Genomic DNA, 25,840 nt, shown 5'->3' with positions numbered 1-25,840 from the left:
TTGATTAATCACCTAGACATTCAATCGTTCTTCTTTCAAGTATTCCTCCATCTAATTTCCCCTAGGTGTTGGTCGAATATGAAAATAAAGCTGCAAGTAAGCAAAATTTCTCTTCACAACAGGTAACCAATTGACTAAACGATTAATGTCAAATGTTGATATCAGTGGATAGAGGGGAATGAGCTACTGACTATTTTAAGGAAAATCATAGTGGCAAACTCGAAATATAAACATTCCTCTTTGTATATTGGCATAAACTTTATCTGTATTCCTTAGATACGATGCCTTGAAGGGTCTTTTACAGAGAAGATTTATATTTGGTACATTGAACTCAACAAGTTCCCCCATAGCTATAAACATAGTAGGTATATCACTTGGAACATGGTACCAATTTGTATTATTGACAAGCTCCTCCAAGATTTGATATACTGCCCTTGGATTAGAAAATGAGTATTTAAAAGAATGATGGTAAGGTGGGTACTCGAAATCGGCTCATCAAAGGCCACTTGAGGAACCAAGCCTTTAAGCTTTATTACAGTGTTCATAACTCTTAGTCGCTCGGTGGTTAGTTGGTTGCCCTCATAAATTATGTTCATGATTCATTTTTATAATCAATCTTAGGAAAGCTAATAGTCAATTCTTCTCAATTCCCCAAATATTGAGTCTCTTCGTTAGCCTACCTCCCTTAACGAATCCATATAATTTCTCTTCCACTTACCCAAGATTAATCAGAAAAGTAGATTAACAATCTTTCTTAAACTATTAAGCTAAAAGAAATAGAAGATTGTGGTAACAATTCCATTAGAAGGGTGCAATAATATTTTTTTAAAGTTTATTATTTTATGCTCTTCTAGATCAAGTTATATGTATACTTATCTTTATTCATATTGCAAGTTTTGACAACGATCTTGGTCAAGGCAAATCTATTTTGCAGATTTAGTTAACACTCAAAGATAGCAACACGAAGGACCTACAAGGGAACAAGAATATATTAACTCCTCAAACTCCAAAAGATCAAGAGTTCTTCTAAAAACAATCTAGTAGAGTTGTAAATATTAAAATAATGTAAATGTTCATTAGCAGTGCATAGAAGGATCTACCCTTCATAATAGTTTTTGGTAATAGGGGAATGCCCCTTTAAATTATGTAATGTATAGGACCTTGGCCTTGGACTAGTCTGGGGGTTTTCTTTCTCTGTTCTTTCCTATGCCCATTTGAACGAAGACAATGTAATTCCTTTATTTTGTTTAATAAATTTTTATAAGGCTACACCTTTTACCGATCCAAAAAAACATTATTAACACATAATTGATGTATATAGAAAGTATTACATATAATTAATATACTATTATACTATTATAATAAATCGATCAAAATAATTCATTTACAAAAGTAAATTAGTAATATATAAGACATAATCAATTAGCTAAATGAACTATGAATATAAGAAACAACAATTAATTGATAATACATATGAAATTTAATTTTATAACTAATTAATAATAATAGTCATAATCAATTACATAATTATAAACAAGAAATAAGAAATAAGAAATAATAATAATTACTATCAATAATAAATTACTAACAAGCTAAGCAATATCTAAATTAACCCATATATTATTGATCAGTAAAATGAAACTAACAAAATATTAATTTAAACTAAACCCCCCTAAAGAGTCAATATTAAAATGGAAAGACACACATCACTCATCTAAAAGATTAAAAAATAAAAGATTGGAGAACGAGAAATAAACATCTTCTAGAGGTGAGCAAATTAAACAGTGCCACATAGTGGCATGTACTTGCAGTAAAATAATTAATCATAGATTTTAAAAAATAGAGGAATAATAATATTTTTTTCATTATATAATATATAATTTTAATATTATAAAATGGATTATAAAACAACATATTTTAAAATAATATTTTATTTTAAATTTAATTTGAATTGAGTTGTGATGTTTTTTGTAAAATAAGAAAATATTTATAAATGAATTTAAGAAATATATTATATTCATTAAATGGCAAAGTTGAAATAGAGAAATGAAATTCCAAAATATAATATAATCTGTGTCATTGAGAAGAATTAAATATCTTAATTAAAATAAAGCAGATAGATAGTTTGTAAAATATTTAAATTTGATCTTAAGATTATAATCCTAAAATCTTGCCGGAAAAAATGAATATGGGGTATGGCTCCGAAAAAAGGGGTCTTATAAGACCAAATTGATTGAGCCAATCATAATTCAAATAAGTCATTTATATAATGTTTCTAATTAATATTTATGGAAACTTTAGAAATACGTAATTAAGAAACACATGTTTATCTATGATTGATCGATGAGTGCAAAACTATTGATTAATTGAGTTGAATTGAATGCAATATACATTGCCTACAACAAGTACAATAGAAAGAAATACCAACATAAAAGGAGGAACCCATATCCATCAAGCCATGCTTTTAGGAAGGACTATGCTATAAACAAGGCTAATAAAAGGAAAGTCAAAATTATAAAGAGGGTAACTTTATGAAAGTTAAGTAACTTTATTTTTTGATTTAATATCTTTTTCTCAATTTTATGAATAAGATAAAAATAACAAGAGCACTATTGTGTAAAGCTCAAATAAGTTATGAATCATTTTAATATTACTAATATTAGTAGGTAATAAAAATTATTATATAAAGAATATGAAATATTCTATTATTAGAAAAAAAAAGTCTATATAGTGGAATATGATATGGAATTATATACATGGTATTGGTATTATATATATACACTTATATAAATTTATGTATGTTCTAAGTTTATTTTAATATAATGTATTAAATATAATAAATTAAAATAAAATGTTGTATACATGATGAGTTTTTTTAAGTATGACATGTTAAATAGATAAACATGCATTATAAATTATGTGAAATTCATGTAAAATAAGAATATTAAATAATGAGGAAAGAATAATATAAGTGATTTTAATTTGGTAATTACAAAATAATTGTAGTAAAGACTAAATGGTAAATTCAACCTTATACCATATTACTAGGAGCAAATTTTATTACAAGTGGTATTAGAGCATGGAGTGTGAAAGGGGGAGTAATCTAGTCACAGCAAGGAGAAGATTCCCAAAGTGGGCTTTGTTCATGAGCGAGCCTCTTGGAGACTATTTCTACCTGAGCACACTAATTCTACCACTCATTATAGAACATGACAATGTAGGTGAATAGTAAGTACATTATTGTCTCCAACTCCTAGTAACATTTAAGTATATACCTGACTTGAAGTGTTATAGTGAATAAGGATCTTGTGAAGGGGGAGGGGAGTAATTCGGTCACATTGAGGTAGAAATTCCTAAAATGAGCCTTGTTCATGAGGGAGCCTCAAGTAGAATGTTTCCATGCCCAACACAATAATCCAACCACTCACTATAGCAACATGACCATATAACATATCAAAGAGATAAATAGTAAATATTTAAGTATGTTATTTTTGTTTCTCTACATTCAAGTGTATAGTTTCAAGTCTATAAATCATGTTTTATGTCTTTATGTGTATGCATTGTATTTGCTTCGTGTCTTCATGCATCAACATGTCTACATTGTGTCTTTACATATATTAATAAATTGTTCAAGATTCAAGCCAAGTTTTCTAATGAAGAGGGAGTTTGTGAAAGGTAGAGTAATTCGAGCGCAGTGAGGAGAAGATTCCCAAACAGGCTTTGTTCATGAAGGACCCTCTTGAAGCCTGTTTCTACCTAAGCATATTAATTCTACCATTCATTATATTAAAAAATGAGCAAGAAAGATCCATCTGGTATTTGAGATCATCGCTGGTAATATTAACTAATAAATGGTTGTCATTTTCTTAATTCATGTTTTCTTATTGCATCGTGAAACATGTATTTTTGGTAGGGATTAACACAATTAGTGTGCTTTGTGTCTTTGCATATTTATGTATCAATATCTTATGGAGTTCCCTATATGATGTTGATATAGATGCATAATAAATGTTGCATATCTAGTCTAATAAAATGATTTATGTTTATGAAGTTTATGTGAATATGACTATTATTTTTAAATGGATTAGAATGTTTAAGACAATTCTCTTATTCACCCACTATACTCTAGGGAGTTGATAGATGGTGTTATGTAGGGAGAGGCAGAGTAAAACTAGAAGATATATTGTTGTCAAGCACCCTACAATAAGTAAATCCACATTCTCCTTAGGACGAGTATAGGAGGGAAGTAAGGAATAAAGGTCTCAACGCATGCTAATCACTAGAGGAATTATTTATATTGTTCGCATTGCAATGGAGGAACATTTTGACAATATCTGAGTTGGGATCATGATCTTCATCATTATGTCAAGTATGATCAATGTTTCAATAATCTAGACTAGAATGATCTAGGCATAGGAATCACTTTAAAAATAATCAAATCTATTAGATTTAAATTTAAGATAGGATAATGTCTTTCAAGCATTGTTTGAAGGAGAACACCTTGTTTACTTGATTTCTTGTAGATGTCTTGAGAATGTGGGATATGAAAATGAAGTCCTCAAGCCTCCTTTTATACTAGTTTTTGGTCTAGAAAATAACTCAGGTTGATGGGGGAGTTAATTAAACTAATTAGCAAACTAAAGAACTTTTGGGCCCCAAACCCTGCAATCACTAGGGACTTGGTCAACTTGGGTCAACCTAGTCCTTGACTAGGTTGACATGGGTTGACCTCATCTAGACCTTGTCAACCTGGGTTGACCTGGTCCCAAATGGCAATATGGGAAGACCACAAAAAGTGTTCAGAGGTGATGCAAGTGAAATTGAAAGGTAGTGAGATGAACATGAGATATGGTCAAAAGGGTATCAAAATAACACCACAAAGACCATGTTGGAAAGCAAGAGATGACAAAGAAGAGTGAAATGGAAGAGGAGAGGAGAAAAAGAGACTGAAACCACACAAAGAAGGAATAAAATGTCTCAAAAGAAAGTGCATCCATTTTGAGATGGTACATTTATCCCCCAATTTAGTGGGAGTATGAGGCAATTCATACTCTTGGTAAAGGAAGAAAAGAAGAAAGATAATGTCACAGCAAGGTAGAACATCACTAAGCTTAAGGACATAAGCTCCCTACACCTAGGATCCTAACTCCATTCCCATGCAAAAGAGCACAAAAACAAAGAAAAAATAAATCCAAAGAAAATAAAAGAAAAACAAAGGCAAAAAGACACAAAAAGGGTTAGTAATAAATCCCAAATCAACTAGTGAAAGATACAAGTTATATTAGACGATGACGTGTGAAAAATAGAAATTGCTTGAGGGCAAGCAAACTGAGGAAGGGCAAACTTGTCCTGAGCCCTAATAATGATAGATAATAACTATGGGATACAAATTGATATGATCTATCCTTAGTATAATGATATAATATATTACTATTATAATAATATATTATTATTATTAACACATAACTAATGTATATAGAAAGTGTTACATATAATTAATATACATTAATACTATTATAATAAATTGATCAAAAGAATTCATTTACAAACATGTAAATCAATAATATATAAGACACTTAATTAGCTAAATGAACTATCAATATAAGAAATAACAATTAATTGATAATACATATGAAGCTTAATTTTATAACTAATTAATAATAATAGTCATAATCAATTATATAATTGGAAACAAAACATATCTAAATTAATCCATTACTATTGATTTGTAAAATGAAACTAACAAAATATTAATTTAAACTCAACCCCCTAAAGAGTCACAAGCGGTTTCCAAAGAGCACATACAAAAAGAACGGAGAATGAGAAATAAACATCCACTAGAAGTGAACAAATTAAATAATAGAACAAGAAAGAAAGAAATACCAACATAAAATGAGGAACCAATATCCATCAAGCCATATTTTTAGGAAGGACTATGCTATAAACAAGGCTAAATAAAAAGAAAACTAAAATGATAAAGAGAGTAACTTTATGAAATGTATGTAACTTTATTTTTTTGGTTTAATATATTTTTCTCAATTTTATGAATAAGATAAAAATATCAAGATCACTATTTGTGTAAACGTTGGAATCATTTTAATTTTAGTAGGTAATAAAATTTATTACATAAAGAATATGAAATATTTTATTATTAGAAAATAAATATATATAGAGTATAATATGATGTGGAACTATATACATGGTATTGGTGTGTGTGTGTGTGTATGTTCTAAGTTTATTTTAATATAACATCTTAAATATAATAAATTAAAATAATATGTTGTATTCATATGAGTTATTTTAAGTATGACATGTTAAATAGATAAACATGCATTACAAATTATGTGGAAATTCATGTAAAATAAGAATATTAAATAATGAGGAAAGAATAATATATGTGATTTTAATTTGGTAATTACAAAATATTTGCATTAAAGACTAAATGGTAAATTCAACCCTGTTCCATATTACTAAGAGCAATGTTGTCCAATTTGATTGAGACTATAAGAGGATGCTACACTTGATCAATGTACTTTTAAGTTTGAGGTTGTGGTTATGGGATGAAGGATTTAATGATCATGTTGTTGATTGGAGGAACCAAGTTTGAAGGAGTTCAAGGTAACAAAGATATTTTATTCTTTAAGAATCTACAATATTTAAAGGACCAACTAAAAAAGTGGAATAGGGAGAAATACAAGAATATGTATGTTGATTGAGAAAGGGATGAGTGAGGATGACTTCAATCTAGAAAAATAGTTACACAAAGAGTATGTTGATAGTTGCACGAAGGAGGTGTTTTGCACACGAAAATCATGTGAAACTTGGTTTAAAAAGGGTGATAAGATAAGAGCAAATTATAGATTTTTTTATAAGGATGCCAATGGGGAAGTAGTATATGAGGCAGAATTGTCAATCAGGAGGTTGTTAGGTTCTTTTCATGAATTCAGGTAGAGGGATATGATTTAGAATAGGTTGATACATAAGTGCTAGAAATCAGTCCCCCTTGCGTCATGGATGCTCATCATCCAATGATAACAAAGGAAGTCACTATTGAGGAAGTGAAGAGTGCACTTCTTGGTTTGGGTGGGGTAGGCGAGGGGACAAGACCAAATGGTTTTCTTGTTATAATTTTTTTGGAAGTTTTTTTTAACATTACTTATGGGAGGTAGTAGAAGAGTCAAGAAGGGATGAACCCATTCTTTGTGAATTTAACAACACTTTTATTGCTTTAGTCTCTAAGGGCCTATTTGGTTGTTGGAATACAACTAGAATAGTCATTGAAAATTAAAATATGAATTTTTTTCTTCGTTTGGTGGGCATAATTGGATTGAGGAATAGAATTATGTATTCCCATTTTAGCCCCAAAATAAGCTTTTATCTATTCCCAAAAATACCTGTTATTGGAATGGGTCATTCCTATTCTCAATCTAACTTTTCCAAAATTAATATTTTTTCAAATCTATGGTGGACTGATCGAAGGTGATGGGAAGGTCGTATATGTTGAAACCAATTCTGTGTGCATTGAAACCCATGGCAATCTGCTAATTTAGCTGGCATATGCATGAATAGCGAATCCAAATCGGGTGTTATTTCTGGACTCCCATGAACCAATGTCTCATTCACCATGAATTCGTAAAACGAACAGTAAAACAATCAAGTGGGAAGGGCTTATAGCAATTTATTTGTGCAAGGATATGAAGCCAAACATGGTTTACACAATGGTGACAATGTTCCTCAACAGTTGGTGGTTGAGTTCCAAGTTATGGGAATTAACATGCAAGGAAATCCAATAATCAAAATACCAGATGAAATGGCCAAATTTGATGATGTGGCACAATTTAGTTTTAAATTATGAGCAATTGATCAATAACAACAGACATTAGAGGGAAAAAATATCATACTTAAGTCAAGCCTTAACAAGAAAATTGCAAAGAAGATTAAATTATTTTAGACGACAAAATCTGACAATAATCATAATGTTCTCCTTGGACTTATGAAAGTCTGCTATTGGCATAAGCATATGGCTAAAGGGACTTGTTCTGAATGGAAAATGATGACAAGTTTTGTGCACTATGTGTGTGAGCGACATGGGAATTGAGAGCAATATTTCATGTACAGAACATACTAAACCCAGATTGGAAAGGCATTTGGTTGCTTAGCTTAGAAGATGGGCACCGAGTCGCTCATATGCTTCTTCTTTCTCCATCTATTTTTCAATTCTAGTCTTGTAGAACCAAATATGAGATTAACATACATAATAGCAATTTCTAATTCTCATTCATAATCCCCATTCCCATTCCAATTTTCAATTTCTAATTCTCTATTCCTATACCAACAACCAAAAGGGCTCTAAAAGATTTAAGATTTAACACTTTTGAATATTTCAAACTGATTTTGTTATGTACCATTGTTTACAAAGTCATCTCTAAGATTATTGCCAATAGATTTTAAAAGGTTTTAGATACATTTATATGAGTAGAGCAGGAGGTGGTCAATCTTTGAAGGTATCATTATAGCACATGAAACTGTGCATTTATTAGGCTAGCTAAAGCATAAAAAATGATGGTTAAAAATATATATTAGGTTTATAAGGGCTTCTTGCTTAAAGTATTGGAGAGATTTAGTTTTTGGAAAGAATAGGTATCCTGGATACATGGTTGTATTGGAACCCCTAGTTCTCAATGCTGGTGAATGTTAATCAACGGAGATATTTTGAGGTAAAATTGGGAACAGGCAATGTGATCCTATTTCACCATTTTCGCAGGGGTGTTGGGTAGATTGATTTCTAGGAAAAGAGAACCCAGAAAATGGAAAGGCGTCAAGGTGGCAGATGGTATTGATCCCATATCACACTTGCAATTTGCAAATGACAGTTTTTTTTATCAGGTGAAGTGTCTTCGAGAGAGGCTCGGTTATGAAGGAAACTTCACACTCGTTGATTATCACTCAAGCCATTCCAAAAATGATGACTAATGCATACATGGCACTTGCAAAATTATATTTTGGCTATTAATGAAGGATAAGAATACTTCGGCTATTAATGAAGGATAAGAATACTTCGAAAATTACAGGGTAAGTCACATACGCAGGGAGCACAATAAGGAAGCCGATGTGCTTTCAAAATGGGCAGGAATATAGATTTGACAATGGGGAAGGTAGCACAGTGAATTGATCATCATTATAATGACTAAGAAAATATATGCAAATTTTAGCAAGGCAGATGAGAGCTGAGATCTCAAGGTAGGGTGAAAGATGGAGGCGATATTGCAGCATTAACTCTGACATTGGTGTTTAACTCTTTATTTGAGGCGGCTCTGCCAGATGGGCTTGAATCCTTTTTAGAATTGGTTTTGATTACAGCGAATGTTTTGAAGATTCAAACGGAGCTGGGATTTGTTCCTTTTGTACGATGGCCCAAACGAGGGGAGAGAGTTGAATACAGAATCGAGATTTTAATCGAATGGCAAAAGCTGAAAATAGTGACAAGAGATCATGAGTTTACAGTCGAACTGGCGAGTGTTTTTTTTTGACGGAGATCAAACAGAGGACTGTGTGTTCATGGTGCAACGCCGGATGAGTAAGAGATAATTGTTGCATAATGGAACAATACGGAAAACGAATGGAATGGTGAAGCCTCGAGAAACTGTGTTGGGAAACATAGATTTGGCTTGAAATACCTTAAAATAGTAGAAAGGGGTCGGATCATGTAGTTTGAACTGGATTGCATGGAAATTGGGCTATGGAGTGAGCAGAAGCTTTTGGATATTGTAAATGTTTTTTAATAACTTTTATAATCAATTAAGCCCAGAGGTTTTTTTTTTTTTTTTTTTTTTTTTTTTTTTTACAGTGGTAGCAATCTTCAATGTAAACAATAAGCTTTCAATAAAAAAATTCAAAATTTCGATTAAATTTGATAGGCATATGACAGTTCTAATTTAAATAACAATATTTAATAAAAATGATAATAATAGACTCTCAAATTGACTGTTGTTGTGGTAGCAGTTTATTATCCTGTCATAATAACCACAATAGTCTTGTATTGAGTTCGCTGTATAATGATTAAAAATATTTAATATAAAATAAATAGAAAGTGGCAGTTACAAATTAAAATCTTAAAGAAACTAGATAATTAAAAACACTTTAGGTGTTTTAGTTGATTTTAAAAAAATTATAATAGAAATATATCTTAACAATTTAGTAAAGATTTTTTAAGAAAGAAAATCTAAGATTTTTTAAATTAAAATTTTTATTTTTAAAAAAATTAGAAAGTACGTGAAGAACTAAATAAAAAAATAAATTCTAACAATTTTAAAAGTCGATTTTAAAAAAAAGTTGAAAAACACAGCATATCTTGATGGATTGTAAATAGGATAAATGTATACACAATTTATTTTGGATTTGATTGATTGACTTAAAAAATACTTGTAATTTAATTTCAGCTTATGTTTTTATTATAATATTATTTATATTATAATTTTATTTTTAGAATCCTAATACTAATTTAAGTATAATAAAAAAATTAATTAGATATCATTTTTACTTGAAATTGGATATCTCCCAGCTTATTTTAAACAAAATTTTAGGCATGCTAGTAAAATATATCAATTGCCGAGCTATAAAAACATATATTGGATAAATTATTTTACAATACTAACCAAAAAAAAAATTACAAATATAAAACATAATATTATAGTTGTTAAAATACAAGTACTCGGGTGATACCCTGGAAAAAAGAGATCTTGGATTTATAAGGAGCGTCGTTTTTAATGCAAACCAAGGAGAAGACGTTACAGTTGTAGTAGTAAAGTCAAATAAGGATAATAACAATGATCTTGATAAGTACAATGAAAATATTTGAATTCAAAAAATACTCAATTCTGATTTTTCTGCATTTATGTAGTAACTGTTTATGGGGTGCGACTGATAAACACGTTTTAATTTAATATTATTCTATGTATGCCGTGCATAGCCAGTCATATTAGGTAAATATATGTATTTAATTGAAATAAAACGTCATTAGTGACCCTTTCATGTCCTATACTCTGGCATGATAAACTATTAAACCTGCTTTTTGCCTATTGGTAAGCTATTATTAATATAAATTTATAGAAGTTCCCTAAATGTAATCGCATCTGAAATAAAAAATGTTCTCCCTCAGGCCTGCAAGTTTTGTGCAGCCCACCTTTTGGCTATCCTGATTTCTAGGGTTTACTGACATTTGCCAAATCACAACTCTTGGGTTTTAAGAGTGCAGCCAGTTAATTTTGAGAGTGTCTGGGAATTGAAAAAAGTCAAAAACTGACTCAAAGATCAAGCTTTCTTTTATATGTGATCAATCCTATGATTTCCCACTTGACATTATGATACAACTAGTAACATCTCTTGTGAATCAAGAACAACGCAGAATCATATACAGCAGCTTTGTAAACATCTTCGTGGAAGCCAAATCAAGGGTGGATTCATATCTGACTGTGAAGGATCATGCCAATGCCTGTTCCAAAATGCAACTTTCAAGTAGATGTGTCCAAAAATGTAATCTCGGGTGTATCCCAAATTGTAATATTTCTTCTCTTTCACCACAACTAGGAAACATGTATGTGTGCTGTAGTGCCAGTTTTGCATCATCAATATTAAAGGATGCAAATAGCTGGTTACCGTCATATTTGGAAATTTTTGGACGAATAAAAAATGAATGTAAATTATACAGAATTAAATAGAATACAATCATGGATCACTACTCGCCCCTAGAAGACAACTATAACAGGAAAAAACAAGTCAAACACTTATTTCAGAGTTGCAAGGTTGTTCTCCAGGCTTCTCTCTTTGACTATTCTTCCTGCTCCAAAACAACATTTTTGAGCAGCTTGCTTTCTGTACCCTTGGGCTAACTGCTTCCTTATGTTCAAGAGAGGAATCAGAACCATTTTCAGGGGAAATTGAATTTGTGGCGGAAGCATCCTGCACAGGTGGTTGTGCTTGCTGAGAACTTCCAGTGTCCTGTCTAGCTTCAAGTGAAGTGCCAGGTTCATTGTTGCATGCGCACAACGGTAGGCTAACAGATGGAAAGGGAGTACAAGACACACTACAAAATGAATCTGAAGATACAGACGAATCCCTATTTTTATGACACTCGGATTGACCTACTGGGCTTGATGGAGAATCTGAGTCACAGACATCTGCTGCACACGGAGTGCACAATCCAAGAGTAATGTTCAACTTGAGCTCTTTTGAGGGTGAACCAGGCAACTTCACAAAGGATACAATGCCTTGACGGCAGAAGGGGCATGATATGGACCCAGGAGGGTCTGAATTAGTGGAGCTAGCAGTGTTTGTCGAGCATAGATACAAAGCACATTTCGTGCAAAGTTCATGGCCACAACCTGTACAATACACATGGAATAAGTCATTAGCAACAATTTCCCACTTTGCATTAGACAATTTCAACAATAACACTGATAAACATGAAGGTGCATCAGACAGTAAAACTATAAAAAGTTAAAAAATAGAGTCTAGTGGTACTAATATAAAATTATAAACCACTGGCATCAAAACAGAAAATTGTCACAAGTGTCTATATTCAATCTAAAAATTTGTTAGGTATAAACATGGTAAGGAAGGGCCTACTTATTTCTCGGAAAGAGAGAAGATTCACCATGTTTTTAAAAATGATAGTACCATTACAAATCAGAGAGAATCCAAAATATTTTATACTGTACAAGGATTTAAAAGTGCCAGGGTTCTCATTGTAGAGATTTGGGTCTGAAGCCCCAAAATGATACCTAAGGTGGAATTTGTCTTCCACTGTTTCCTGTTTGGCTTTTCTAGTAGTAATTTCTAAGTTGTTACTCTAAGGAACTCCGTACTGTAATGTCCCGCAAAGAATTAGCTAATGCAAATGCTGAGCGATCAGTGTCTTATCAGAAGAATATTTTTAGAAAGGTCATTTTTATATCAATTACGTCAGTATCTTGACCAATTAACTTTTGGTATTATTTCTCCATCTTGAGGAATCTCTCTTATTAAAAATTGACTTTGTTGTATAAGATACAAACTATTTTGAATATGTTCTCAGTGATATACTTTGGGATACACGTGCACCCTCAACATAACAAATTGACTACCATTATAGGTATTCCACCAATATCTGTTCTAGTCCATTTTTGTATGCTTTACCTTTTTCACAGGATCATTTTGTACAAAAGCTGGTGAATGTTTTTTATCCAAGAAACTTTTGGTCTTATTTCCAATATTGTGGAGACTCTCTCTCATTGGAACACAACTATCTTCCATAGATGCAAACTATTTTGAATATGTTCCTACAAACTATTTTGAATATGTACAGATCAATTACTATCAACGGTATCTAGCCAATATCTATTTGCAAATAAGATGACCTAATTGAAGGGCAAATAAAACACCTAAACTTTTGCCTTGTGTCCATGATAAGTTGTTTGTCATTTTTCCATTTTCTCTCTCTTTATTTTCAATCCAATACTTCCATCTAAAATGTTTTCCAGAATCAAACAATTCAAAATTCAAACTTGTCAGAGTGTCTTAAAAAATGAAAGAACTCAAAATCTTTTAATTCACATCCTCAATAGTATTTATTTTTCTGGTCTTTCAGATCTATCAGAAGAGTTCATAAATGTTCTTCCTCTAGTGAGACTATCAGAAAAGATATGAAGTTTCTTACAAGTCAAAGCGTCTTAAAAAATGAAAGAACTCAAAATCTTTCAATTCACATCCTCAATAGTATTTATTTTTCTGGTCTTTCAGATCTATCAGAAGAGTTCATAAATGTTCTTCCTCTAGTGAGACAATCACTAAAGAAATTTGGAAAGAAAGTTATCCATATGAAGTTTCTTACAAGTGATGGTAGGCAATGTCCTGCAGGGTGGGGGGACTCGATAGGGCCTCTATGGTTAATGGCATCAGCCTGCCACCACTTCTATATCCACATGAACACCCCTGCAGTGGGGGACCCTACTATCTATAGGCTAGTTCCCCGCAGCAGGATGCCATTTCCAATTAATGGACGGTTTTATTTTCTAGTTCTCACCCCTAGAATTAATTCTATGGCCCCAACGGAGCAGCATGGACAGGTCCCTTGTGGAGGTGGAAATTGCATTGCTAGATTTTGAGAAAGCATTGCCTAACAGAATGGAGGTACAATAATTAGTTAGGGTTATTAGGCTTAGGTAATAAGATCTTGGAATTACAGTGAATATCTTAAAGGATGCTTTGGCTATGTTAGCAGTTAAAAGATGCTTTCATGTTAAAAATGTAAGCTCACCAAGGATCTTCATTAGCCTCATATCCCTTAATATTATATTTGATCAGAAAGCCATCATATTATTTTCTTTTGAATTGCTTCCAAAATAACAGCCACATAAATATCTCTTAAGTTCTTAACTATGAAATTATGTTGAACTTTCATGGCCGTGAGAGCTCAAACATAAAATGAAGTATGCATAATGCCACTTGGATGACCACCTTCAACTTGCTTTAAAAATATGATGTTGATGTTTGAGTCGCCTACTTTGAATAAAATATCAATTCCAAATAATGAAGCTAAAAGTGCCCAAAGGTAAGGTAAAATGTCATCATTGTACATTGGGGTGATGTATCTGTAATACCATTGAGATAACAATTGATAACCCTTAAGCTTGCTTTAGAGATATAAAGTTGGTTTTGGCATCACCTGCTTTGAATGGAATCTCAATATCAAAACTTGAAGCTGAAGTGCCAAATAGGTTAGATAAATTAAAAATTGACGTCATTAGGCAGTGGAATCTAGGAGCATCCACAAGTTTTATCTTCCTAACATTCATACTTGTCCTATGCTGCTCTTCTATTAAGAAACATCTTCAACAATTAGAGAAAAATCTTTAAAGCTTTCTTCAGTTAGATAGCCATGGTAACAAAAGAAAGCCTTTGGGAGTTGGAAGCTTTTATTCTCCTGTCAGAAGCAAGGTAGACTGGGCCTTACAATGTTAAAACATAAAGCAATTTTCCACCAAGTACCTTTTGGAGGGAGTTAAGGAAATGTGGGGATGAATTAAAGAGCCCAGGGCGCCCAGAAGTAACTGTAATGTCCTACAAACAATAGCCATGTTACCATGCAGATGATGTATCTTATTGTTGCTTGACTTCTAAATGAACCAAGGCTGTGAAAGCATCATAACAACAATGAAGAAATATTATCAGAAATAAATCTGCAGGGACATTTCACAGAATTTAAAACACTGGAGACTTCTTCATCTGATCTATGGTTGTCTAATAGTCAAAGAAAAAAGCTAAGGCTAAGTTTCTGTAATATGGAGGCCATTAGAACTGATGGAAGTTCTGGACAGGGGACCAACGGTTGAGGGTGAAGATGCACCCTTACAGGACTTAAACTTCTGAATGAATACTCAAAAGGCATTAAGGGGTCACAACTATGATAGAAAACTGTTCAGCTGTAAAATTTGTAAGAAAAATCCAACGAATGAGAAACAATGGACAAATCTTTAGTTGGTTTACAGCCATCTTCAAGTTTAAGTTCAAGGCTAAGGCTAAGTAATTTTTAAATTCATGTGAAGGCCATTGGAACTGACAGAAAATATGTAACATCTAAGTCTGTAATACATAGCTTTCAAGATATAAAGCAGGATATAAATACTCGCATTCAAAAAAAAAAATGTGGAGACAACTCGAGTCCTCACCAAACTTTTTAATAATCCTAAACGGTTCAGAAGGTAAGGAACTTCTTGCATTCCAGACCCTTTGTCCACAGAACATGAACATGAAACATATGTTATTTTCAATTGAGTTGTTGACTCTCGCTATGCTAATCATATTAATGGCAACATCAAAACCATGTGTTTTCCATGAGTTTTTGGTCAGATATACAACAATGGGCCATTGCAAAGCTCTAGTCAGAGGTTGATGGAGAAAAATCCCTGATGAACTATTTTTGTGAGGCTATGCATAGGGCTAAGACAGCAGAAGGTCTAGGATGCACTATGACACGAACAAGTACAAACCAATGGCAAACATGGCTACCTTTATGTTGTTGGACACTGTATCAGTCCGATATCATTCTATACTGAGTCCTCTAGAGACAATGTGAACGTGCCAAAGGGCTACTATTATCATTTCAAGATACTCTTCCCTTATTCAAAGGACTGACTGACAGCACACAGGAACCCTTGCACTGGTACAGATTTTTTTCTCCAATTATGTGCTGTTCAAAGCCAGAACCCTGAACTAGGAATTCACAGTTATTTTTGCATTTTTCTCTTTCATAAGTATGATGTATTTCAGAGTTTTAAATACATAATAGACATTAAATAGATCTTAGATGATGGAAACAAATTTGAAAGTGTAATGATGGAATTTTTATGAGCAAGGAAACAAAAAAATGTATCATGGATGGCAAAACATATATTAAGCCAGCCACGTAGCTTATCCACTCAAGAGCATTGTTGATGTATGTTTACTTTGAACACATACACTTCTAAAACTTTCAACATGGGAGGTGTCCAAGACACAATAAATTGATGTTGACTAGATTGATAAAAATCCAAAAATGCAATATATGATGATGAGACACTATTTCATGACAACAATCTAGCTATTTTGAATAGCATATATAATGAGTCTGAGATTAATCAATTGAAAGCCAGCCTGGATTCTAGAAATTCAACATCATGGACCTGCAGCCCACACAAGATTGAGCCTCATAGGGTTCTTCACTATTTTCCTGCTTTGTAGTCTGATTTTATATTTTGTAATTGATTTCTAGGTGTTAGTGTTTCAACTTTCAGTTGCCCATATAGTGTTCTCACAGTGATGGCAAAACTATAGAAACAATAAATCTAGACCTGTGTGCAATAGTGTGATTATCATGCAGAGAGGCCCAACTACGTAAGCAGTTTTCTTTGACATTGACACCCAATTAACTATTTGGGGCTAAATGCAATTCATGGATGTTACTTGGCCTCCACTACTTTGATTAGGAATTGTTAGACTAAGTTGATTGATTAGTCAAACTAGCTGATTGCTCAATCAAATTGAGCATCACTCTAATGAGTTGTAAGCTTAGTTACTGATTTGTGAAACGAATCCAATTTGGGCACATGAATCGAATCCGTGGAGGATTCATGTGTGTATATATATATATATATATACTAAAAAATGAGAGAAATATACATAAATCTAAAACTAAATCATTTCATAGTATGAATTTGTGATTCTGGTATGAATCTATGGATCAAAGCCGTTATAATTATAAGAAAATAATCGGAAAAATAAAATAATTTTTTTTCAAAAAAGCAAGAAATTTTTTTTAAAAATATGGACGAATCCAAGCACAAATCCAAATCTGGATCCAGCCTCTAGGGCACGAATCCGGTAACTAAGGTTGTAAGCTTTGAAGATTTAGTTAACACCTTCTTTAGCTTCTTAGTCAGGTACAAGTTTAAACCATACATAGAATGCCAAAGTTTCATTTGCAACTGTTAAAATTATTCCTTACATATATTTTTATAACTAAATTTCAAGTACTATATGTATTTGCACTATCCCCATGCCACTCTTGTTTTGCACCCCCTGCCATCCCTAAACTTAGGCCCTTGTCCTCTTGTTCCCAAAACCTGTACCCTGCAACATAGTGTTGAAAATATGAACAATGAATCTGCCTGCTTAGAACTTGTTAAAGTGATGTTCAATTTGATTTTTGGTGTGGCTGGGTTTTCCCTCAAGTTGGAGGGTTTTCCCGAGGTATCTCTGGCGTTCTTGTGTTTTTTTGAGATAGTTGCTAGTGTTTATGTTATTCTGGTTCGTGAATTTAACAGGGTTATTTCCCCAACGATAATTATATCAAAGATGTTGCTAACACAATGTGTTTGCTAACCCCTATCAATTTTGGAGTCTTTGGATTGTGAAAAGCTCATGATTATGGCATTGCATTAAGATTGTTTATTTTCCTAGTTGCCTTGAATCATTGTATGTTAATGATGTATAACACATTTTCAGAATTGAGAGTGTTAGTGTAAATAATTAATTATAATTACACTTTACTTAAGTTTACTTAGGATACTGCATTTTTATATTAGTTGTCATGTAGACACTTAGGAATATGCATAGTCATATGAGTTGTCTTGTTGACAACACAGGAGTTAGCAACTTATCAGAGCACATGGTGCCTACAACATCTCTTTATGAGATACACCTATGTAAACTTATCCTTTCATCATCACACAAACTCCTATGCTCAATGGAGGATAATCCACCTTTGGTGGACATGTGCTAAGTTGTAATCCTTATCTCTTGTGTGACTCCTAGTCCTTCTAGTTGCTTTTATATACAGGCACTTCTAGTGTGTATTCATCTAATCATCTCATATACAATCATCTAATATCCATTCTCATTTGATCATATCTTGTCTCTCTTGTGCTGTCTCTTGAGCTTCTAGATCTTGGCATTTCATTCTTGCCTTAGGCAAATTCTTACATGGTATCAGAGCCATAGGAGTTTCATTGCATAGCCATTGGAGAGATTTTTTTTTGCAGGTTGAGATTGGAGCTTGTTGATGCAAATCAAATATTGGTATCACATTCAGAAGGTCAAAAAACCCCCAAATTGACTTTTGTTTCATCAAAATTGAACATCTAAGGTGAAATCTAGAGTTTGATTCACTTTCTTTTCAAAAATAATCAAGCATTCAACAACAATGAATTTGGCAATTTTCTAGTCTTTTCATTGGAAAAACAAGATCATTTTTTATTTAGATCACTTTTGAATGAGTTGTAATAGGAGAAAATAAATGTCATTGTTTTTTGTTAGGAATCTTTTGGGACCATGTTCAATTGTTATCCCATTTTCTTCACAATAGTTTGTGTGTCATACACAAATAGTAATTGGGAGTAAGGAGCTTAGGATTTGTAGTATAGAGGGTTGTGAAGCAGTGGCTCTCAATGTTGTTATCTCCAACATGCAAGAGTTCTTAATTCAAGTGATAATCAAAATAACATGGGGCAGTAACAACAAACCCAGATGCAAGTTTGGTAACATAAGAGTGTAAGCGAAGGCACAATATGAAAATTATAATGTTGATTTTGTGACATACCCTAAGTGCCAAGGACATGCCACACTCCAAGACTGTTGTATACCAAGGGACACCCTCACTCCACGATAAGGATGCTTGAGCCATTGAGATACTGTCATTGCAATCTTGCCTTCCTTTGGGATCCACATCCTTATTGTCATTCGATTTTATATCCAATGAAAGAAATGGCTCTAGCCATGTGTGTGTTGTTCGATTGAGAACTTGATCGCATATGTGTTCATACTTAAATTGTATCCTTAATGGTTGGCAAGTGGTTTCTATGTGATGTGGTTCATCTCTTATAAGCTATGTTTGAATGTCGGGGAAGTCAACCTTATTGTAGTTGGATTTTATATCCAAGTACAATAAGGTTAAAGCCAAGAGTCTGATTGAAACCTTGATTCTATATGTGCTCGTACTTGTATACATAATGGTTGGTATGTGCTTAATATGTGATATGGTTCATCTCTCATGCTTGTATGTTAATGATGTTCCCCCCCTTGGGCATTATGATAATATATGCTTTGGTTAATCATGATAATTGGTATGTTATAATGGTTATTAATATTTATTGGCGTGTTGTGTTTTGTGTTATAATTTTGCTGTCCCATATGATTATCTCCTTAACACTATGGAGTGGACCTATAAATATTACATGGTTGGGTAGCACTCAACAATCATTGAGGACTCGTGACTCTATTGGATTCACTCAAGATCTCATGCAAGTTGAAAAATTTTCATTTTTGCATTGTTGTTTCATTTGTGTAATAATGTTGTAAATCTATGATTCAAGATGTTTTAAGTCAAGCAGAGTAAATTATGTTGAGAGCTAAAATGGATGTATAGTAAACCACCAACATATGTGATGATTTATTTACCATGTATCAATGGAGTTGAAGAGACATGGTATATGATGCTTTTCATCATTATAGATTTTGTTGATAGATTAAAATTGAGCACATTTAGCATTGGGTTTAAAATTAACATAATGTGATAGAGAACACTTAATAATGATATAATTGGAATAGGTGAAGTTGTGTGTAAGTGCTTGGATATACCACTCTTAAAACTCATTTGAGATGCCATTCTTACAACAATACCCAACATTCCTACATGCACATCTTCTATCATGACTACTGCTGCACAAAATGTTAATGTCATTCATGTCAATAATGGGACTAATACTATCAATCAATAAACTTATGATCCATCTTCATCAATCTTCCTTATGTTTCTTTAAACCTGCACCAACCATCTCTTCCACCTACCGACCAAATTATTCCACATACCAACCATAATATCCCTACAAACCCTACATCACAATCCAACTTTTCACAAGACAATTCACCTACAGTTGCTTCCATAAATCATTTTTTGCAAAATGTTTCATCTTTAACACAACAATTGACTAACATGACCCAATCCCAATCCACTCTTCCATCACCTTTTTTCAAACTAAGATCCCACAAAACACTAAGATACCTCATTTCAAGAAATACAATGGAAAAGATGACCCCATTACTCATGTTTAAAATTAACAAAATATCCTTATAGTATAAGGTGCCCAAAACAATATTATACCTTCCCTCAAGATCAGATATAATAACATCCCTCTTCGCCTCATGTGGCCTTCCACCATTCAGGTACCTAGTAAGGAGGCCTATAGTGGTTCTCTATCGTTGTATTTCCTTCCTCACCTTTCCATGATTGATTGTTTTTTATTTTAAAATCGACATTATCACTTATAAGGATTTGTACATTAAATAGCTGCTTATACCTGGCATACAAATATTCCAGCATACCAGAATAAACAAGAATTTTACTGCTTGCAAGTAAATATAAATTCTCATCTGACCGTGATTGCTAATACGAGATTACTGATGCTTTTTTATGTCTTGTCCTGGTTGATAATTCAATTATTGTTGAATAATTGATATTTGTATGATTGACTGAATGAATGCTTTTGATTATATGATTTGGGGTATTGGTGAGTGATGATAAAGAGATTGTTCATTAGAAGATTGATGAGTGATATGTAACCAGTGCCGGTTTGATCAATTGATGAAATGAATGAATGCTGATCTGATAGTGTGGTTTGCTGATTGATTGTTTGCTTGATTTGATAATTGATGATTGCTTTTGTGGATTCATGAGTGACGACTGATAAGTGATCCTTGAATGATTGGAGTGGTCTCTTTTATACTTCATTTGTAAAAGGTCCCCACCTTTCATAAAACTTCAGTCATCAACCTCCATTTCTGCCCTTTGAGAATAAAAAATTTAGTTCTCAATTGATCTCTCTTGCTGCTACTCAAATTAAACCTTCTTCCCTTTGTATCTCCAAATGTAAGGAAGAGGTTGCATATCTTCCCCACGTCTGCCCTTTTGCAATGGACACAACCTCTCACAATTACCAGCCTCTAAAAGCATCATAACACTTGGTCATTTCTGCCCTTCGAAAAGATTATCACATTTCATAATTACCACTCTAGAGACAATGTCAAACATTCATCATTCCTGTCCCTTGAAAGAGTCACAACCTTCCATAACTACCACCCTTTGGAAAAGTTGCAACCTTTCATCACTTTTACCTTTTGAAAGAAGTCACTTCCCTAATTTCTTCTACATTAATTCTTTCTCAAATCACACCTTCCTTTTTTTCCTTCCTCCTCAATATCCTCTTTCAAATGAACTCTTCTCCCTTTTATATATTATATGTTGAATGATCAATTCTTCATTGTATACCTCTTGACCTTTCATTAAATTTAAACTAACTTGTAATTATATTTTTACTATTTTTTATTAAACCTTTCATTAAATAACTTGTAATTATATTATATTATTTTTACTATTTTGTTATATTGTAATTGTCTCATTACCTTATTACTAAATCCTATTTCAAAGAGGGGACACTGCAATGGTATGCAGACAATAAAGCATCAAGACATGTGATCAACAAAAGAAGATTTCAACATGACTTGGTGATAATGATACACATCAAATTACAAGGATAGATTTGTTTACTTCTACATGGCTTTAGTTAATTCTCTTGAGCTTCATGACATCTTTTTATATTTTGCTAGTTTAACTAAGCATATTTTCATTGCAACCATAACAAAACTTGGGTGTGAGGCTGAGTTTGATGATCAACAGTTCATGTGGATGGAGGTTTAATGGGTTGTTTTCTAATTCAATCAAACATGGAGCCCCATTGTATGATAATAACCAACTAGTAAAACAAGAGACTTGGTCACCTACACTATACAGCATTACACCTCTCCTTAAAGGACATCCTCAAAGAATTGTCAATAATCAATATAGAGAAGGCAAAAATGTGTAAGGGTTTTGCACACTTTGTCAAAAATGTCAAGATTGTTTTCCCGGTAGTGAGCACATATCAAGAGCGATTCTTGATTTGATTCGTTTTTAAATAAGCAGGACCTTTCTCAATAGACTTGGTCACCTACACTATACAGCATTACACCTCTCCTTAAAGGACATCCTCAAAGAATTGTCAATAATCAATATAGAGAAGGCAAAAATGTGTAAGGGTTTTGCACACTTTGTCAAAAATGTCAAGATTGTTTTCCCAGTAGTGAGCACATATCAAGAGCGATTCTTGATTTGATTCGTTTTTAAATAAGCAGGACCTTTCTCAATAGCTCCATTGGCTAGTAAGATTTAATATATTTTATTTACGCCATAAAAACCAAAGATGGGGTCTCTAAAAGTTCAACTAAAGGAGCAGATAGGTGCACAGATTAAGGTTTTGAGGTGTGACAATGGAGCTGAATTTTGAATTTTTGGGTAGCTGCCATATAGATCTTTTGCCTCTGAGGTCTGATATTTTGTCATTCTCATACCTGAGTCAAATTCTATTCATCTTCAGCTATTTATTATGTCTTATTCTCGTTGCCGACTATGTCTCTCCTGTCACAAACCACTACAGAAGTTTATCATCATTATGATTCGATATTATGCACCGTGCCTTCTTTTCTTCACCTGCCTATTTTGTCTGTGCTCTTCTTTGCTTTGGGTCCTTCCTGATGCCATGGGGATGCTGGCATGGCACCATTCATTTTCTTCAGTTCTACCAGCAGTTTATTATTCTCTCACTATATGTGAAGTTTGTGGTCTCTTTATGGCGAGCTGTTATCGTTGATAATGGACAACAGTTCTCATTGTTCCTGCTGCATGTCTGTATCGGCTGACTGACAGCATTCTATTGTCACTGTTTCTCTATGTTTTAGTGTCGGATACTGCTGGAGTAATTGTGGTTATTATTTCTTTAACAAGCAAAAAGGACATATCATGACTACTGTAGCATCACATTTTTTAAGTTGTCATGACATGTCTCTGCAAATTCTCAAAAGTATGTGTTATAATTCTGAGTCATTTAAGTTCAGAAAAAGGATACACTGTTCAATTTTCTCTGACATTGACATTATGCTCGTTGTATGATCAGTATTCTTTATGAGTTGTCAGTTTAAGTTTTTCCAAGTATCGTGACTTCTGAAGTTGATACTATAATGTTTTTGTTTGGGTCTGATCATTGAGTGATCATTTTATGTTAAAGACTTCAATAAAGGCAAAGCTTCTCTTTGTAAATGATTTGATAAATTGAATAAAGAATCTATCTTTCTTTGGGTTGGATTGTTCCCTAGGTGAAAACCCAGGATAAGTTCTTGTGTTTATCAGTTGTTCAAAATTTTGCAATTTATTTGTGGCATTATCATAATTCTGGTTCTTTAATTTAACATTGAATATACCTCCAACGAAATTGATGCCTTTGACAAGGATGCAAGGATCAGGAGGGAGCTTTAACAGAATGAGCTATACTTACGAGTGCTGTCCTTCAACACTCTATGAGTACATCTGCTCAGAATTTAATCAACACAATTACATATGCTTTTTGCCTAAAGAAACGTGAGTGCATCTAGGTGTTGCATCTAATACAAGTCCAATTACCTCATCACCTTTTAGTATAGCTCAAATGGCTTACTTGAGCATTACCGGATGCACAGAAATAAGAAGCACTAAAAACTTCTTTCTAGGTGATACATTCCTCTAAGAATTTTTTAAGTTATGGTGTATCAATATCTTCAATCATTGACAGAGGCATTCTAGATGCTGAAGACTTATTTCTAGGTGACACATTCCTTCTAAGAAATTTTTAAGTTACAGTCTATCAATATCTTCAACCCTTGATGGAGGCCTTCTAGATGTTGAGGAAGGTGAACAGACTTTTGTCGTGTGTTGATTCACAAAGTGCAGCACAATTAAACCAGATTCTAATGCAAGTCTAAATACCTCATTGCCTTCTAGTAAAACCAAAAGCCTAAATGGATTATGTAGACATTACAAGATGCATAGAAACAAGAAGCACTAAAGGCTTCTTTCTAGGCAAGACATCCCCTTAGGAAATTATTAGTTTGTTGTATTGATGTCTTCCATCATTGATGAAGTCCTTCAAATTAGAGGAAAGTTCAAAGCATGGCAAGACGCCATGGAAAAGGAGTCCTCTTCCTTTATGCTAGACTGTTTGGGAGATTCTGCTGAGCCTAGAAGGGAAGCCATTGATTGATTGCATCTTGTTATACAAGTTAAGAATGTAGCAATCAAAAGCAATGCAAAGTACAAAGCCATGCTTGTTGAAAAGGCATTGATTGATTCCATCTTGTTGTACAAGTTGAGAATGTAGCATTCAAAAGCATTGCAAAGTACAAATCCATAATTGCTGAATATTACCCTAGAGAGACCCTAGAGAGAATGAGCCGCATCTTATTTTGATTGGTCTTGATATTGATGGGTGTAAGGGTAAAACTTTCTTAATGGCAAAATAAACAAAAAAGTGCATGTCAGTCAACTTAAAAGGTTTGAGACACATGAGTAGGAAACCCACATAGGTTGAAAAAGTCTCTATGTCAGCTCAAACAAGCACCACGTGCTTGTTACTCACACAATGCTAAATTATTTGATAAATATGATCAATTAGTTTTGATACTCTATGTAGATGACCTGGTCCTTGTCATTAGCAATGAGATGCTCATCACAAGGTGCAGCGGGAAGTTGGCTTTTAAGTTTGACATGAAGGACAACAGCTTTATGCACTATTTTCTAGTCTTAGAAGCTTGGCATGAAATAGGTAATGCATGCAAGGTATAGATTTTAGAGAGTTTCAGATGACAGATTGTGATTCTCTATCTGCTTGCATGTTTCTGAATCTGTAATTCACAATGGAATTTAGATTCAAATTTGATGGATCCTTCTACAGTCATGCGGTTGATAAGTCCCCTATGTAATTGATGAGTACCCAACATACCATTTGCTTTGATGTGAATACTCAACCTAATATTTGTTCTGCAAAGTACAAGACAGCCTTGTTTACTAGTTGTAAGGTTATTGCACTTTGCAGGTTGATAGCAAAACCTTACCGATCAGATATTGCAGTTAACAAATTATGAACTATGACTATCACAGTTGCATTGGGCTATCTAAGAATCCAGTGTTTCACAATTGCTCTTAGCACTTAGACATTCAATACCATTTTCTCAAAGAAGTTCAAAAGGAAAGCATTTGTACATGAATATATTCACTCTGATTCACAGGTTGCAGGTATTTAGACAAAATCCTTGACTAAGGGGAAGTTTGAGATGTTGAAAGAAAGACTGGGATTGGTGGGCAACACTTTTCTCACAAAGAAGAAGCATGAAGAGTATTTAACTTGAGTTGCCCGGCTAGTGTTCTCAC

The 25,840-nt window shown here is 33.1% G+C and overlaps 1 protein-coding gene across 1 annotated transcript in view; it reads right to left on the bottom strand.

The window, feature by feature from the left end:
* Nucleotides 1-11,281: 11,281 nt before the first annotated feature.
* Nucleotides 11,282-25,840, bottom strand: part of LOC149531993 (E3 ubiquitin-protein ligase XBAT33-like) — a 32,835-nt gene continuing 18,276 nt past the window's right edge. Inside the window, exon 11 of the mRNA XM_089811435.1 lies at nucleotides 11,282-12,380. Within this exon, the coding sequence (XP_089667561.1) occupies nucleotides 11,776-12,380 (605 nt within the window). The 3' untranslated portion in view covers nucleotides 11,282-11,775. The remainder of the gene's footprint in view (nucleotides 12,381-25,840) is intronic.

The sequence above is a fragment of the Cupressus sempervirens genome, chromosome 11, assembly GCF_028749045.1.
Source record: "Cupressus sempervirens isolate cs-2001-9-10 chromosome 11, ASM2874904v1, whole genome shotgun sequence".
NCBI classification, from domain to species: domain Eukaryota; kingdom Viridiplantae; phylum Streptophyta; class Pinopsida; order Cupressales; family Cupressaceae; genus Cupressus; species Cupressus sempervirens.
The sequence above is the reverse complement of the archived record's forward strand: the minus strand, read 5'-3'. Positions and strand labels throughout refer to the sequence as shown.